The 19,143-nt window shown below is 40.5% G+C and overlaps 1 protein-coding gene across 1 annotated transcript; it reads left to right on the forward strand.

Moving 5' to 3' along the window:
• The first annotated feature begins 7,528 nt into the window (after nucleotides 1-7,528).
• Nucleotides 7,529-18,598, forward strand: LOC146668392 (voltage-dependent calcium channel gamma-1 subunit-like). Its single transcript, XM_085410299.1, has 4 exons — nucleotides 7,529-8,187; nucleotides 13,624-13,698; nucleotides 16,445-16,591; nucleotides 16,729-18,598. Exons 1-4 carry the CDS (start codon nucleotides 7,950-7,952, stop codon nucleotides 16,959-16,961), a joined length of 693 nt encoding a protein of 230 aa, XP_085266425.1. The 5' UTR covers nucleotides 7,529-7,949; the 3' UTR covers nucleotides 16,962-18,598.
• Nucleotides 18,599-19,143: the final 545 nt, after the last annotated feature.

A 19,143-nucleotide genomic window follows, 5' to 3' on the forward strand; every position in this document is an offset into this window, starting at 1 on the left:
GAACTAACAGGCTCATAAATGCTCATCCAGACTTTGAAAAGCTTGTCCCCCTGTCTCCAAACAAGAGCTGGAGTAAAGTGGGTGTTTTGTATGTGTGTGTGTGCGGGAAGGGCTAGTATAAGTTCAAATTACTCATTCTTGGTATAGTACATCATGCTTGTCAGGCTTCCGTGTCATGGTTTGCTTCCCTGTTGGGTATTTTTAGCAGAAGCTGGAATCGGTTTAATTTGGTTGTTGGTTTTCGGAAATCGGTGTCACAGTGGTTGCACTGTGTGTTTAAGGCTACCGATCCATGAGAGGAGAGCCTGTATAGTCGCTGTAAAGTCCCTGCTCTCCCCGCTATCATTGTCATTCAAGTCACTGAAGTGGACAAGGGTATGCCTTGAATTACAATAGACTTATTTTCCATCCTGCTTGTGTGTGATGTATCTTTATTATGCTGAACTGCTCTGATGACCCGGTTTCCATCCCAGCCCTGAATTTGAGCAATTCATCTTTCACCCCTCTCTCCAGCCATCACCCAAGCTGTTAAGCCCTATGAATGCCATGAGCCCCCACTGATATTTTCATCCATAAAAAAGCTATGCCCCCCTCTCTCTACCCCCACCCCTTCCTGTTGGGCGCCATCAAATTCTTCTCCAGTAATTGAGAGGAAAATGGCAGGGTCACCTCTCCATGCAGTTGCAGGACTAGCCAACATGCTTGTTAGCAGTAGTATCTTGCTGTTCAGGAAGGATAGAATAAGATTTCAGGATTTAAAGTCTGGTCCTATAAAGTTAATCAACCGACAATATTTATTGCTTTGACTTAAGGGACTGCACAAAGAAAAATCATTTTTGTGCGCTGTAACATGGTACTGCTACAAGGTCAGCCTCATACACCATGTTGTTGGCTTGAAGATATAAATATCATCTCCTGGGTCTAGGTACGGTTTGCCCCTCTGGGGGCAGGTGTACCTGGACCTGGGATATAGAGTATGTTTGGTGAGTGTGAATGTGTGTACAGTGTCTATTTGTGTCTGTCTCCACGTCGGGTGAGTGCCGAGTATTTGTTTGTGTATATGGGGGTGGGAATGCACGTTTGTGTCTGCGTGCGCCTGTTCGTCTGTGTCTATATGTCAGGTTCGGTCTTAGACTCCACCTCTCTGGGAACATCTCAGGCTCTCCGAGGTATGAAGGCCTACCTCCCCTCACCACACTCCCTGCCGGTGGCTGATGCCCTCAGACGTTGGTGTGTTGGTGGTTCCTGAGAGTCTGGGGATGGGCACTCATGTATGTACCAACTCAATCCTGGTGGCCGATTGGCGGGGCCTGGCGCCTGTGGCCCGGCTGGGCCCCTTCCGGGGGGTGGGGTGCCCTCAGGCCTCTTGCCTCTGGGCCTGAGGCTCGGTCCTCTCTGACACAGCTGGCTGCCGGCAGAGCCCGCGGGCACGTCACTGCAACCCCCTCTGGCCTCTGCTCCGTGGCTGCTGGGTGACCTCTCGTTTGGGGCTCTACTCAGCTCTTCCCAGGAGGGTGGCACGGTTGCCCGTGGTCCTCCTTGGGTCCTCGTACTCTGGGGCCTGGATCTCCTCCATACCTGCTTCATGCCCTGGGGGACGGGGCTATGGCTCCCCACACTCCCTAGCAGATCGTTACTTGGAGAAACCTTTTAAATACAAGCGTGTTGATCCACACAGGTTCACAGACACAAACTACACCTTTCTTGGCTGCTACCTCAAAGCACATTGTGTGCTGCCGATCTTGCGTACTGCACAATAACATTTAATATTTAGTATCTACTGTTATCTACTGTTAGCTAGTTTATTGTGATGGTGTTGTATTTATTATGTTGTTCTTTTTGTTTGTTTTCTCTTCTTTCTTTCTTTTTATCTCCATACAGGTGATCCAGGTTTTTTGTTTGTTTTTCTTTTTTTTTCTTTCCCCCTTTCTCACCATCTCTTCTCTCCTCTATTTTTCTTTCTCTCCCTCTCTTTCTTTCATCCTTTCTCCCTGTCCTATCCTCCAGTCTCATCTGTAACAACCAAAAATCAAATCAAATAAATACATAATTATAATAAAGGTCACTCAAATGGACCAATATGGCAAGGCCATGATGATCCACTTGGTAAAGTAAATCCGCTTGGCATCTTTCTTGGATTTCAGACAACAATTCTGATGCCTAAAGATCCAAATGGGACAGGCAAAATAAATAAATAAATAAATAAATAATACAATTTAAAAATGAAGATATAAATACAAATCCAGGATCAGGTAGGTTAGGCAAACAAAATTTAATGGCAATAAAGCTAAAAAGGCCATGGAGCACAGGGAACATCCGTCCATCCATTTGGAGAATAGCCCAGCTGTCATCGGGCCCCACAGGGGGAACAAACAGAGAAGCAGATGATCTGACAGAGCAAAGGGAAAGACAAGGCTACACTGGAAACGAGGCACAGGTGGACACAGTTAGGAAAGTGTAGAGGCAGACATACAGGAACTCAAACTCAGAGGTGGCCTTCACAAGGAAAACCCATTAACAAAGCATAGGATGTGACTAGTTTTGTAATATGTCATCTTCCTATTGTTTATTAGCACAGAATGTGTTGTGAGGCTACAGAACGAATGTGAAACTCAGATATGATTTCCTCTGCTTGATCACATCTCTCTGGTTCCTCCCGATTTCTTTTTGAAAATTTAAAATGGCTGACATTATTCCTAGCAGGGGGCACGATTCCTCACTCCCTGTGCCACACTGTCAATCCAGGAGCCACGGGCAGCCATTAGGACGGCATCTGTCACTGCACTAAGACCGGATTTAGCCAGCAGCAGTTGGAGTTTAACCCCTTTAAGCAGCTATGACACATCAAAAACCAGATCATAATGGTGTAGCGTAACATATCCAATTATATTACAGTCTGCAGAAAAGCAGCTGACAATAAGCAAGCATTAATGCAACGCTGTTGCTAATACCAAAGTAACCTTTTGATTAAGTCAGACTCTGTGGGAAAGCTATTCACAAGGGAACTGTTATTCAGGCACCAGTTTTAGTGCTGACTTTAAAATTAGAGCACCAAGGGACCATCAGTCATCACAGAGGTGAGAATGAAGCTGGCTGAGGTGGCAACTATTTTCTTTTACGTTATTGTCACAGTTAAGTATCTGTTGTCTAAATACAGCTTTGATGTTGTCCCATTTGAGGCCTTTGAATTTTACTAAAATAAAAATAATGATCTATAATGTATGCTACTGCAAAGCATACACATAAAGAGTGCGTTTTATTAAACTCATGTCAGAAGAGAAAATAAAGTAAAATGCATATAATATATGCGTCTTTGCTTTATATCATTTTCTCAGCTGGATTAAGTTCATTACTGGTGACAAAACCTTTCAGTGTGCTTACCCTTTCTTGATTCCATGGCAAGTCGAGCGGGTCTTGGTTGTTTCAGATGCCTTATATCACATGTAACAAGGTAGTCCAGCTCAAGTTTGGTGCAGAAGCCGACAGTGATAGAGCTTCAGGCCTGATTTCATTAACAAAAGAAGATGAGGTTTGATGCATGCAGAGAGAAAAATAAATGGTTTATTGATCCAAGAGTTGCCATAGCGGTAAACCACAAACGGACAGCCCTAACTGCTCCCCAACTGTGTCCCTTCCAGTAAAGAAGAGTTATATTTTTACATATTGTTATAATTATTTTATCATCATTACTTAATAATGTATCTGATTGGTGTAAGCAGTAGTCCCGAGGATCATTTTCTGTGGAAAAAGAGTCACTGATGAGTGAAATATCCATTTATATGTGATTCTGAAAGCAGCAATCCAGGCTTAACACAGAAAATTAATAACTGCTATTGTTATCTTCCACTGGGGTTTTAGGTTTTGTTGAGCCAGCTAAAGCAAAGAAAGTCTGGTCTTGCTGAATTTTCTTTGGTGTATACACACCCACATCAGCGGATTAACAATCTGGCAGCAAGTTGAGGAGACAGCTAGGTTTCAATACAAACTGAAAGACATCTGGTAACTGCAGTTTCTGACTAAATGAGTCTTAGATTTTGGTCTTACAAAATCTTGGCCAGTGTAATTTGCAATGGGTGAAGGAGGGCATTACTAATTATTACAATTTATAACAATAGCCCTCTCACATACAATAATGATTGATAATCATCTTAACCTTTACTCATGATTACACGCTCTGTTCTTTTAATTATGAGATCATCATTTATGCAGTGTTGTTTTTAGTATTATGCCACCAGCTACCCTATCAAATAGTTTAAGCATTCACTTCTTTTTAGACTGGTGGTTGGTCGAAATGAAGAATATAGAAAACCTCCTCAGAAATAAGGTAAGCATGATTTTGTTTCAAATGTGAATGGCTTTTATTTTCTGTTGTCGCTATTCATATTGAGATATAGTCAAGAACTTTATTTTAAAGCCAAGTGAAAAGCCCAACCAGGTGAACTACAACAGGAGAAACCAACAAATGACATGTGAGGAGAGGAACAAAATACATAAGGGAGAGGATTTGAGGTAGCAGGCATTTAGCAAAATGAAGCATCAATCCTTCAAAGCCCTCATTTTAAAAATATGCAAATCAAATATGAATAGCGGTACAGAGATCACAAAAATGGTGGGAGAAAGGTTTGATCATCTGAACTAACTAAAACAACTGAAACAACCAAATCCAAAGGAACACTTATCTTTAGAGTACTTTGCTTGCTATATTCCAGCTGTGTGTCTCGCCTTTGAGTCACAGGGAAAGCACTTCTACAAAAGATATGCCCTTACATCCTTGATTCCAGCTCCTCTGGTGAGCCTCCTTCTCTCTCTCCTCACTCCTCTCTCCTCCAGATGTGTTTTAGAAAGTGATACATCCTGCAAGATGGTGATTTAAGAAGGATTTCCAGGTTTTGTGAAGGACGGTAAAAGATGCACAAAACAGAGAAATAAAAAAGCTGTCTGTTGCACGTGGATCCTCTTCCTCTGAGAATCATTACAGTGCTTCTCAATTACGACACCACCAGATTATGAATTCCTTGTGGTTTTACACTTGGCTTCACACATTTACAGTGTTCACAAATAAGATCCCACTGGTATTGAAATCTAAACATAGACTGGCTCTATCCAGATATCTCTAACTTGTAAAGACAAACGTGACTGATTTTGGTCAGATGAGAGCAAAGATGACCACAGAGTGATTTAAGCTTTTCCTGAAAATGATCAATGTCTCCTCTGTCCATGACGTCGGGGGTTTATCCCTGCAAATGAGAAGCAGTCACAATAAACCACAATCAATGTCACCTTGTGACCTCTGTGATTACAATCAGTGGGATTTGATGGTTCAAGCTCTGTCCAATTAGTCCACAAAATGAGATGATTTCCCTTGGAAGATATTTGAAGAGCCAGAAAAGTTCCCCTGAGGAATTGGATGTACACCTACAACTCCAGTGGGCTCCCTGAGTTCCAGTCAGGTCAAAGGGTGAAGCAACTAATGTCTTTGAGGTCAGCTGTTGTTCTTCTATAAAGAGTCATTATGTCAGTGCCATCAATCAAAACTATATTAAGGTGTGGGAAAGACTGGACTGGACTGGTTAAACGGTCATCCTGGTTTCCTTATATGGTAAGGCATCCAGACATACATACGTACACGTGTTACACAAGCAAATTTTAAATATCCATCCATCCATCCATCCATCCATCCATCCATCCATCCATTTTCTTCTGTTTTTTCAGTTCAGGGTCACGCGGTGTGCTGAAGCCTAACACAGCTGCCACAGAACAAGACGCAGGGCTGCAGGGCTAACACATAAAGATAAACAACCATTCATGTTCACATTCACACCTACAGTGAATTTTTAAATCACCAATTAACCTAATCCCATGCATGTTTGTTAATGGAAATGGAGAGTCGTCTTTACACACTAAGGTTAATTATGGAGCTCTACAGGGTTCTGTGCTAGGACCAGTTTTGTTTGCATTATACTTGCTTCTCTTAAGCTGTATCATTAGAAGGCCTAGTATACATTTTCACTGCTATGCTGATGACACCCAGCTCTATCTATCTATGAAGCCAGATAACACACACCAATAGTTAAACTGCAGGAATGTCTTAAAGACATAAAGACCTAGATGGCCGCTAACTTTCTTCTAAGCTAAATTGCTTCTTAATTCAGATAAAACTGAGGTTATTGTACTCGGTCCTGAAAATCTTAGAAATATGGTATCTAACCAGATTCTTACTCTGGATGGGATTACCTTGTAATGGTGGGAGGAATCTTGGAGTTGTTTTTCACCAGTATGTCCTTGAATGCACATATTAAACAAATATGTAGGGTGGCTTTCTTCCATTTGCACAATACCTCTAAAATTAGAAACGTCCTGTCTTAAAGTGACACTGAAAAACTAGTTAATGCATTTGCTGCTTCTAGGCTGGACTAATGTAATTCATTATAATCAGGATTCCCTAAAACTCCCTGAAAAGCCTTTAGTTGATCCAAAATGTTTCAGTAAGATTATTGACATTGTCATTTTTCTGAAAGTCTTTGGGAAACATGTAAGGGTGTCGCTGGTCACTGATCTGTCAGCTGGAGGCTTCACTCATATTTGTGTGTGTGTGTGTGTGTGTGTGTGTGTGTGTGTGTGTGTGTGTGTGTGTGTGTGTGTGTGTGTGTGTGTGTGTGTGTGGGAAAGTGTTTCTGCGCAGTGTACCAGGGGCATGGAGAAAAGCTGTCGTACCATATGCACGAGGAGTGTGTGTGTTTGTGTGTGTGTGTGTGCTAGCTTGCAGTGATCTCTCACAATTCTATTCTGCTGCTGTGATGACTTTTTGACTTTCACTGGTGTCTCTGCTCACGCCAGGGAAAAAGTGGGCCACAAGTCTTTTAAAGAGACTTGAAGTGGGCCAACTCTTAAAAACCGTGCCAACATGATTTACAGACAGAGAGGAATCAACGGGATTAGCACACCTTTTGTCTTTTTTTTTCTCCTCAAGTGTGTCCCTTGTCTCTATTCTTTTTTGCTTTTCTTTTTTTGGTTTAGTTTTTTTTGTTTTTTTGTTTATATCTGGTATGCTGCTAATACTGTAATGATAGAAAATAAGTACATTTTCAGCTATTAAAAGAAAATGAAAAATTATGACAAATTTTATATGAAGTACATAAGACACATTAAGTATCCTTCCTGACAGGAAGACTAAACGTGTTATTGTTCCAGGGGGAAAATGCTTTTCTTGTCAGCTGAAACACAGTTGCTGCTCTTTGTAAACACTTCCACTTTTTCCTTATAAATAGTTTACAGAGACAAATCCACACAGACGCAGTGTTAAGGTGAGGTAGAGTTAAGATACAAACAGTATGATGAATGAAACTGAGAAGCAGGGGAAACTATATTTCCAAGGCTGAGACGTTTACTTTAATAGTTCTTATGTGAATGTGAAGACAAGAGACAAATGTTAGTCCACGTTACACATCTCCGCCCACTGGCGGTGTAACCAGATAAGAAGACAGCCTGACAACTTGACTCACCGATCACATTTATAGCATCCCCCCGCCCCTGAAAAACACTGACCAGCACATGCTGCAACCCCCTCTACGCCCATTACCCACCATGGTAGACACTTTGGTCATCAACTTCCCTGATCTACCTCAACAGCTGTTTATCTAAACTTGCAGCCCCTGAGTTGTGCAGCACCTCACAGTGAGTAGGGGAAAGGAGACTTGAAAGTAGGACAGAGCCGCCTGGCCCCTTTCCTTTCCAACCAGAAGCACAGATTTGTGACTGGAGGAGAGAAGATACTAGTCTTGGGTGGTGAGAGAAAAGGAGAAGAGATTTTTGTGCTGCAGTCACTGAGGAAAGAAGCCCTAAGGACACAGACCAGTGTGTCTACATTGCAGAGCATCCAGTTTTATTAAGGTTTCCTATTTTATCAGGGGAAAAATATTCACTGAACAGAAATCTCACCACCTGCGAACATGCACAAGCGTACAAAGATTAAGATTGCCATCTTTGTGTTGCTGGTGGGCATGGCATGCATGCTCACGGCAGTGGTAACGGACCACTGGGCAGTTCTTAGCCCAAAGGTGGAGAAACTCAATGAGACCTGTGAGGCGGCCCACTTCGGCCTGTGGAGGCTGTGCAAGAAGTACATCTACATCAGCTCAGAACACTACGACGAAGGGCACGGCTGCGGACCCATCAGCCTGCCTGGAGGTAAGAGAAAATCTGAGAGAAAACTTCTTGCAACTGGAGCATGAAAGTGAACCTGAGAGCCAGTTTTTAGTTTTCAGTCTCTGTGGCTGTGCTATCTCTCCAAAGGTTCAGTCTTTTTTGGAAAAATATTGCATGCGAATAAGATGCTACTTTTAGGTATGAAGCTACTAAGAATAGAGATCCTGATGCAGGATCACTAGACATGTCATATGACTTTCTAAACTTCCCTTTGCAACACAAACACATCCTGTTGTATTCCTCATGTTTTAGTCCTTTCATGCATTCAGCTTGTTTTTTCTTTTTTTTTGTTTTTCCCGTGGATACATATTGTTATGTGCCGACAGCATTTCAGGGCCTGTTTGATTAGACTTCTGAAACATCTTTGAAATGTGTTTTAAAGAAGTAGCCGGTAGTGTAATATAAATATTAGTCGAAGCATTTAGCCTGTGTTTAAACTATCTTGGTGGTCTTGGAATAAACAGCACCCAGAATGACCAACCACTATGACCAACCATAGATGCAAAGTGTTGACATGAGATAACAGTAGATAGATGTGACATCAGCCAGAGAAATCTAAGCATAAGAGTCTCAAGAGACTGGAGACTAACCCTGATGGTTGGCTCCTCTTTTCTGACAGATAATCTTATTAGTAAAGTCAGCTGCCACAGAACCTGCAGACAGCTGATAATAATACCCATATGGATATGGACACTGCATCAGAGCTCCCTGAAATACAGAGAAACTGGATAGAGCAGCCTCCATGAAAAGTGATGAAAAGCCTTTCCTCAAACATCTTACTTGAGGACACTTTTGAGATAGATTTCACACAGTCTAATATTACCACCGCCACAGCCACGGGGAAATTAAAGTTTTTAATTTGGCCATGTTCATTTCAAAAACCCATTCATCTTTTTTTTAACATATTAAGGATCTTTCAGTCTGTACAAGGCAGGTAAGGTGAAAACAGCACAAAATGATCCAATTTAAATGCTGCTTGTGCATCAAATAGAAATAGAAATGTCGGTACATTTAATATAACACGGAGACATCAAATGGAGGCTGGTCTGCTTCTGGATTGTGTTTGCAGTGGTGTATGCTTACACCAGCCTACTCAACATGTCACTTTACACTGGTATTAATACTTTTACTTAACTGAATGGTCTAAATACTTTGCCCACCACAGTTTATAGGTGATGCATTTTCATGCCCTACAAAGGGCTCACCTTGGTGTGCATGTCTTGTCTCCAAATAAACATGATGTGGTACATCGTGCTGTTAAAGGTGCCTGAATAAAATGCAGACTGTAATAAAATTTAAAAAGAAGTGCTGAGCCGTTGTTGGCAAGCAAAGACTCGTGGTGCCAATGATCTGGAGTGAGAGTTACGCTACTGTTGGGGGCAAATGGGTAATTGAACATTATCTGAAAAACTGTGACTGTGTTATCTGAGCCCAAGTTATATGAGATTTTGGAAGCGTGCCCAGACATCATACCAAATTTATACTACTTACAAATAGAACCTGATTGTGGCAGCCTGCAACTTTTAGGAATCCCAGACACTGTCTGCACTGCAGGGCCATCTCAGGAGCAAGTGAGATGCCTGAGGGGGGCTTGTTGCTGCAGGCATGTGCTGAATATTCCAAATAAGTGTGACCCGCCCAGGCACACAGGGAATTCTTAAGACAGCAACTCCAAGAGACAAATGTTTTTGGGTTGGGTTCTTCATGTGCAGTTTTTGACTTTTAAACAACTACACAGTGAAAGCAGTGATCTGGAATATTTTTGGACAATGCAATATATTACAGTCATTGAAATGAAACAGATCCGTTTCACTTGGCAAATAGCTTTAGAAGAAGTAAATAAAAACAGGCAGAAGTCCCGTGTTTCCAGGGGCTTCCCCAGGCCCACTGTATTTGGACAGGAACAATATTGTTTATCATAACCACTTGTCCTCAGAGAGGTGTCAAACTCTGATCCAACACAGGACTTGAACAGCGTGTGAGATGGTGTTCGCTGAGAGAGACTCAACTGGAAAATATGGGTTGACTTGTTATTTATATCAGCTGTTGATAAAGCACAGACTGTGATATAAAATCAAGTTAAGTGTACAATAAAGATTTACATGTTGTACCAGCTTTGAGAAAAAAGTAACAAATTAACCTAATGAATATTTTAGTTGTTGGCATTATCCTGCTTTATATTTAACTGCATATGTCTTTTGAGTATCGGAGCTGTTAAGTCTTAATGTGCAACATCAGATGTTCTGGCAAGCCGCTTCCAAGTTTTTCACCCTATGTTTAATTTTCAATAGTATTGAAAACAACAATTATGTGACGGCATTTTATTGGCCAAAAGCGTAAGCAATTTTAAAACTGTTCCCAAAAACATGAGATTTAAAAAATATATATATATTACTGTGTAAATTGCTCAGCAAACACCCGCTGTAGGTATAAATATAGGCCACGTAAATACTCAGCTGTGCCGCGTGAGGGTCAAGTGTTCAAGCCAAGTCCTCTGAGTGACGGGGCCGCCTGAAAGAGTCAGGCATAGCTCTAAGGCCTGCTCTCCCACCGGCCTGTTCCCTCAAGACCTTCCTGCAGCTACGCATCTCCGTGCAGCCCACCACTCAAATTACTTCACACTCCCCGAGGATGGGATTCACAGCCCAAAAAAGCAATGGAATCAATTGTATTTTGCCTATATAGGCATGCAACATAGCAACCTAGGGATGGGCATTGTATATGGGGAAAGGGTGCTAGTGATGCCTTTCTGACCTAAATAGGCATGCATCCATGTGGTATTTGAGGTTTGTAGTGGGATCAAAGTTTTATGCATTTGCAAAGAGGGTGCTTAGATTAGCAGAGTATTACAGAGAAGGGAAAAGTGCACCTTTCATCTTTAGGACACATTTCCATGCAAAAGCAGCAAAGTAGTAACAAAAGTTTGAAAGAAGCCACTGATCGACCTTTACTGAAAGTAATTTTGTTGACATGTACATTTTTCTTGACCCTGCAACAACACTCCACTTGTCATAGCTGATAAAGCAAAGAATGAGGAAGGCTTTGACAGCCAAATGTAGCCAAAAATGAACTGACACCACAAATCAATGCGAGGAAAGACGCTGCTCTGACATGACAATGTGCAGAGACGCTGCTAATCCTGCATCCTCGCCTTGTCAGTCGAAAGATGGCGGACAGCCCTATTTGGAAAAAGGGAGGCTTTATAGAGCTCGTCAAAACAGCCTGGCAGGACGAGGACTAACAGTAACCCAAAATTGGATTAGTGTGTGTGTGTCTCTGGGTTTGTTGTAGCATGCTTCCACAGATGATAACATATACGTTTTTATCCAACAGTTCTTCCTCACATTTCTATAAAAACATGCACTCTGAGGTAAGTTTAATTGGGCAGCACACACAGTCACATGTGGGAATAAACCTGCTAAGCTTAAGCTTAATGAACATAATCATGAAACACTTTCGAACATCGAGACCATGTGTTTTTATTTTTTTATTATTATGTTTTGGTGGATGACTGACATTGATCAGCATTATGTATTTAGGCATATGCGTGTGTGTGTGTGTGTGTGTGTGTGTGTGTGTGGGGGGGGGGGGGGGGGGGGGGGGGGTTCAAAGGCCAGCATCTGTTTTGAATGCAAGGTTTGACTCAATAAATACATGTAGGTGACAAACCTCTATCACATTCTCCAGTGAAAAACAGTAGCGCTTGTTGCTTAGTAACAACCACTGGTTTTTTTTTCTTCCTTTCTTTGATGGCCAGTCCCTGTCCTCATTCATAAAAAAGGTTTTTATGTATTTATTTTTTGCATGTAGGCCCACACAGTATGACACATGGCTTTAAAAGCTTGCCATTTCAAAGGAGCTTTGTGTGAACATTGCACTGTTGACTTGACTTGGAAAAATATGATTCATAAATACTATTTGCGCCTGTTACACCAAATTACCCTGTTATTTCCTTTTAGGGGCACCTGACATCCCATTTAGCTCAGTTTCTTGAGAAATAGAAGAATGTCAAAGCTATCAAGCTCTTACCATAAAATCATACCATGCAGTACTTCATATTTTCACATGAAAGCATTTCACTTCCCATGATGAGCGCGTGTGGAAACTGGGATAAGGAATGTGCCTGTGTGTTAAGCCCTCATACCGTCGAGATCATGGACATGCACCTGACTGTGCATGAGAGAACTGATGATCTGGTGCTGCATGCATAAATCTTCTCACTATTTGAGCAAATATGATCATTCAAATGTTTTTAATTATTTGAATGATCGTATTTCCCGATGTTTTGGCCAACTATCCCATTGGCCAAAATGTGGTAGATCATCAAATGTAATCAAGTTTTGTATGTACACCAAGCCTGTTTCTAAAAGGGATAACATTTCTACCTGGCACAGCATCAAAGACTTCTTTTTCTTTCAAACAACTATGTGATCACATAATGCATAACGCCTGGCTTTATATCTGCAAATCCCTAAGGCATAACACCTTGTTTGCATGACAGAAACTGAACTCGATGTCTGCAACCAGAGTCAAACCACACAAAGGAGAAAGTTCTGCAGGGAAGCCACTTTTAATTGTAACATTATCTTGGGATGTAAAATCCCTTTTGGACAAAAAATGGAAGCTATAGCTGAGACCATGTGAAGTGTTTAATACAAGTACCATATTCCAAAGGCGTGTGACAAAAGGTGAATGCAGCTAATGGGGCGAACAAATGTGGAGCAAACCTGAGAAAGAAGAAAAACAAACTGTCTTATTAGAAACAGAAATTTTGTCAAATAAAAATGAATCATAAAACATAAATTAGGCATTGACAAATATGACCTTGATCTGAGAGGAATTTAAAAACAACCAAACAACCCAGTCAATGACAAGCAAACACAAGGTAAAAGCACTTTTATGACAATTTGGTGTATTTGCTGGCAGATTATATGGTCAAAACTGAGCATCTAGATTCAAGTCCGGGAAGGTTTTTGGTCATACATAGCAACATATTGAATACCACACTGACTCATCATAGCTGTGTGCAATTGAAGGCTCCCATCAGAGTCCCAACTGAATTAACTAATCATGTCTGTGCTTCACAACCCTCTTGATGCGTCTCTCGCCTTTTATCAGTAGAGCTTTTATTTACATATGAAGACATTTAAGTTTATTGTAATAAAATTTTGCAAGACGAGGCCAACTTTTTAAAAATCTGTAAAATCAAAAGTTTCCCAATAAGAGCATTAGAACTCCAAAAGCACTAAAAATAATCAATTTTAAACTTACCTTTAACATGTGGATGTAATATCTGTATTTTATTGTTGTGGTTTTATCGTAATGTGCTGGTACAAAGCAGAGTACAAATATTCTGTGCAGATTTGAAGAGAAAATTAAACTAAATATGGTTTTGCTTTGTTTTTTTTCTTTTCACAGACGAAAATTGCACTTACTTCAGGCACTTCACTCCAGGACAGGATGCTGAGATATTTGAATATAAAACACAAAAAGGTATGTTTGTTTGTTTGTTTGTTTTCACTCCCTTTGGCAATTGCTTCGGCCTATTCTGTCTTAAAACACTGAAATAATAAGTTGCTTTCATCTCTGAATTCATGTTCCTTCCTCTGTGTGAAGTGAACATCAGACGAGTCGAAATGTAGCAGTTGCTTCGTGATTTTCCAAATGATCTCACTTGCTGCTGCTTTTCTCTGTGTGGGTTCAAGTTTTCAGTTATGTTTCACATCTGACCACAGCACAGTCGGCAGTGTCACAGCAGGCAGACTCGACCGTCTATCAATGTCAGAACATCTCACGGGAGAAATCCTATCTGAAATCTGACTTGTTTCTTTTTTTCTTTCTTTCTTTCTCCAGCTGACCAATATCTATTTTCAATTTCTCTGTATAACATGCAATAGTCTGCCTCAGTAGTTTTTCAAGTTCTTGTTGTTTCCCCTGATGGTCAGAAGCTGTGGATCATAAGTCCCGAAATTTTGTGCTTTAGCAAAATATATCTTGTACATACATTTGTTCAGCTGTGTATGTTTTCTCCTCCTTGTACATCAGTCCTCCCATGCAGAGGCCGTTAGTGGTCTGAACATACACGTGTGGTCAGTGAGCTACTTTAGGGCATGTAGGGATGCTCCCAGTAAAAATGTAAATGAAGTGAAAATTTGAAAAGTTGAGAGTAAAAGACATGATCAGGTTAATGGGCTCAGACAATTGGAGTTTCTTTCTAAACTGTCTCTTTCAGCAGGGTGGTTATATTGATGCATCCGATACTGTATGTATTAATATGTACTCATACCTAATCTGCTAAATTTGGAGAGTGACATAAAGTGTACGCTCAATAGCAAAAAATAAAAATAAATCCTATTCCAGTACACATTAAAAGAAAGGAACCTTGCCAAAGAGATTAATACATTAGCAACACTGTGAATTTGAACGTGGCTTGACCAGTTCCTCATAATACTGCCCCTTTCTGTGTTGGAGGGTTAAATTTAGCACATGAGAAGTTCATGTTTCTGCAGGCTGAAAAATTTCTGAGCAGTGCAGTGAAGCAAGTGCTGTATGACTAAAATGCAGAAAGCTTTTTGATGTCTATGTTGCTCACGCTATGTGAGAATCCATGGTTTTGCAGACTTGAGTTAGACACCAACCTCTAACACACATGGTTTATGTTAGAGAGCTGTTCAGGGTGCAGCCCATCCTCCCCTGCCAGTAGAAGATGAAGGCTTTTCCCCCCCAAAGGGGTGCCTTTCTCTCCCTAGGGTATGGTTCACAGGCAAACAGGCTACAGATCAAAGGCCTGGGTTCCTATCTACCTGTCTGCTCAGAAACCTAGCCAGCTGCTGTTGTACACTCTAAATGAAAGACCAGAATCCATTTATATTAGTGCACCCAATTTCAAAGACCTTGTATTTATAATAAAAGCAATGGAGAAGTTAGCAGGTGTTTTTCTTTGGGGAACTAATCTAAAGACCCAAAGCATTCATTCATCCATCCACCCCAGGTTGTTAGTCTAGTCACAGGCCCAGATAGCCAAAACCTGACATAGCCTATTTTGCATAGACTTCTATTAGTGTACAAATGGTGAGTTACACAGCATCACCATACAATAATATCACCCTGTTATCATGACCCTGGGCACAATAGTGTACTTTAAATCTGCCCTGCTACTCCTAAAAACTAACCAGAGTACCAAATACCACAAAATAACAATACTTTCAGCTACTAAAGTGTTAATTTCGTTGGCTAAGTAATTTCACCATAGTTTTCATTCACAAAAGTCTTTTTTTGACGAAAACGAGACGATAACTAAATAAAAAACAACCCACAAGGACAAAAAAATATGATGAAATGGGCTCAGACTTATAAGACGAATAAAAACGAGACGGAAATATTCTGGTTACATGAGGAATAAGGTATGTAGAGAGGCGGGACAAGTTTGGAAGCGATCCAATCAGAAATAATCACCTTGTGCAGAGAGGTTAGACATGCAATGTTTGATCTGTTGCCAACAAACAAGGTGGGAAGCACCCACACTCTCTGCTTCTCATGAGAATGCTACAAAATGCGACAAGAGTACACGTATGGACACATTTCGCATTTGATGTCAAGAAAAACCCTTTGTAAACCCGTGGAGAAAATTTCAGCAGAAAAAACGAGACAGATTTTTACACAGTCAACTTCAAAATTAGTGTACGATAATCTCGTGATATCGTACACTAAACCTAACTAAACTAAACCAACTAAAACTAAAAGACTTTAGATGTAAAAGTAAGCAAAGGTTTGAAAAAAAAAAGATTATTTTGTCTTTTAATTAAAAAAAATGTTTATTTAATTTTTGAGTAAAGTTTAACTTTCTAGTTGCTTTATAATTATAAATAGAAATGAAAGTATATAGTTCGTTTCTTTAAAAAGCATTATTGTCTTCTGCTGGAGCCCAAAAACCTTCATGGACAACAGAGAGACAAGAAAAGCGAGAAAACCTGAAGAGGCGAAGGCATGGATGACAGGTTAATAATAATTTGTCACAGCAGATTTGGAGCTCTGTTGCCTACAAGTAGAAGAAAAAAACACTTCAGTATTAAAGTATCTACATTTTTTGCCTGTCAGGTCATGTCTTTGTCATTCAGCATTAATGAGACTTTCACAGATGCTTTTTGTCCATTTCCACATGCACTAATCCGCCAGTGGCAGATCCAGGAAATTTTACAACATGACTGTAAAATTGACTGACATTTTTTTGTCTTTCCAGAGTACAACATCTCAGCTGCAGCCATCTCCATCTTCAGTCTGGCCTTCATGATCCTTGGCTCTCTTTGTGTGCTGGGCTCATGTACTGGTACAGGCAAAAAAAGAGACTACCTCCTTAAACCTGCTGGCATGTTTTTTGCATTTGCAGGTGTGTTCAGTTTCTGTTTCACAGTCGTTTTGCTTTTATGTTCAGTGTGTGTTTCATATTTGGTGAGCATGAGAATCTGCGGGTGCCACAGGTGTTACTATAAGCCGTGTCTAATGTTTAATCACTCTCTTTCTCAGGTCTCTGTGCATTCATCTCACTGGAGGTGATGCGTCAGTCAGTGAAGCGCATGATCGAGAGCGAGGAGACAATTTGGATCGAATACTACTACAGCTGGTCCTTTGCTTGTGCCTGCACTGGCTTTGTCCTCCTCTTTCTCTGTGGCATTGCACTCTTGTTCCTCTCCATGCCTCAGATGCCCAGGAATCCATGGGAAACCTGCATGGACGCCGAACCGGAACAAGTTGAGTGATAGCAAGACATACGGACAAATGCAGGAAAAGAATGACTTGTCTTTTATTTTGAATACAGATGTTAGATTCAACGACATCAGCTTGTCATCAGAGAAAAAACCACAGTGTAAAGAGCGGCCCTTTGTAATGCCTGCAATTTTGTGTTGTAGGCCACAGTTGCTTAAAACCTGCTCTACTCGTCACTAAGAGCTGACATTTCCCACATGGGATTTAGTAGTATTTTTTAAGATATTCCTTTCCCCCTCCAACTCATGATTTAGTGCTGGCATGTTTTTACTGGTGAAAAGGTATTGTATTATGACATTGGTCTTACTAGTTCCCCCATGTGTCACTCCTTAGTTAAAAAGACAAACATTTTGAGCATTAATGGCCTGACATCCAGGTCAGGTGATTTTATGTACTGCATTATGTATGATATCGTGTACATAGCCAATGTGCTTCTGTATTTTTTATGGCATCACTCCAAGAAGCCCTCTTATACTGTCAATTAAGTCATTTTTTAGCCTATAGCTTAAACGGTAAATCTCTAATGATAAATAAAAGAAGAAAAAAAAACATCATTTAAAGTTAAATAATTGCACATTAAGTCCAGAACTTCCTGAGTAAAGGAAAGCTTTGAGCAAACTACTTGCTCAGAGTCTGGGTGTATGTGTCTGTAGCAAGCGGAATGCTAAACACCCAAAGTCTTCAGCACCAGTCATGTTGGAAAAGGTTCAGTTCTAGCAGGTGCACATTCAAGGCCTTGACAGCTTCCATGCCAAACTGATACAAAACATGCCTCTGTTCATTTTCATGTGTTGTTATGACCCGTTTGACCCATGTGGCGAATGTCCATTTGCATCTATACACGCTGTTAGCATAGATAACAGAAAAAAAGCCACAGATTCATGGTCTTTTACTGAATTGTAACCTTACATGCAGAGTTTCAGAGAGATGAGCGCCAATTGAATTTAATTTCGGTTGTAAATGATGTCACGCTGTGCAATCACACAATATGCAAGTGGCAAACTAATAGAGTGATGGAGCTGCACTATATTTTCAGATTATGAGCACGGACTTTAGCTGATGTTTACTTGCAGTTTATAAACAGCGTAACAGTCCACATTAAGGAGTGAAAGTTGGTCAGTGACCATTCTATTTGGTGGGGGATTTGAACTAAATTAGGTCACCTGGGTTTAAAAAGCAAAAATGTACAGGACATTATTAGAATAAACCTTTTCTGTGTAGCCTGTATTGCGCAACACCAACCAAGGGGATATAAAAGAGAAAAAGAAGCATGAAGTTCGCAGCCAGACACTTACAGAACTTCTCCTCTACTGGGCTTTTTTTTTTTTTTTTTTTTAAATACAACATTATAAAAAGAAGTCAGGTTATATAGCTGCTGACGTTATGTGACACACCGAAAGGCTCTTAAATATTTGTTTTTACTTTTCTCAAAGTCACTCACGAAATGGCTGCTGTTCTGTGCAAACAGACTCGAGCACCAAGGAGTTCATATTTCAGACCGTTTTGTGCTGACATGTGGTGTATCTGAAGAACCACACTGTCATTGTTGTGTCAGCCTTGCATCCATCTTTGCACGGAGGAGGAAAGAATCCAGTTGTTTATTTACTTTTAAAATAAGTTTTCTTTGACTTGACTTTAAAGTTGTATTGTCACTCAAAAAAAAAAAAAAGATCCAGTGGTTTAAAATAGAGGCAGCTGTTGATGTGAACCTCCTGTACTTCTAGTGTTTTTTTCACTGAATGAGGCATGCAGTAACAACGTTTGGAATGCGTTAGATTTTGAGTGTGTTTGTTATATACTGCTTTATAGGTTTGTAATAAAAATTCAATCTTGAAATGCTGTGGAAAACTTATCTGGGACTGCGTTATTTAATGCAGTAAAGGTCCATCTGGACCCAGGTGGCACAACTACACAACAATTCAGAAGACAGAGAAACAGAACTCAAACAGTTTCAATAAAAACACTTTAATAGAGAAACAAATAAAAAGAAAACAAAAGAAAATAAACCTTTAAAACACAGTCAAAAATCCTTGAATCATAACCACCACCAACTGAAATGAAGAAGAGCAAAACAGATCTATCCATTGTTTTGTACCCACGAGTAAGGAACCAATGGGACTGAGAAGCTGGGAGGACCGGTGAGCCATTGATTCACTGCAGTGAGGGAAGAACAGA

Source organism: Rhamphochromis longiceps, linkage group LG6, assembly GCF_057381845.1.
Source record: "Rhamphochromis longiceps isolate RC_006_pf linkage group LG6, R_longiceps_female_GT1.1, whole genome shotgun sequence".
NCBI lineage: Eukaryota > Metazoa > Chordata > Actinopteri > Cichliformes > Cichlidae > Rhamphochromis > Rhamphochromis longiceps.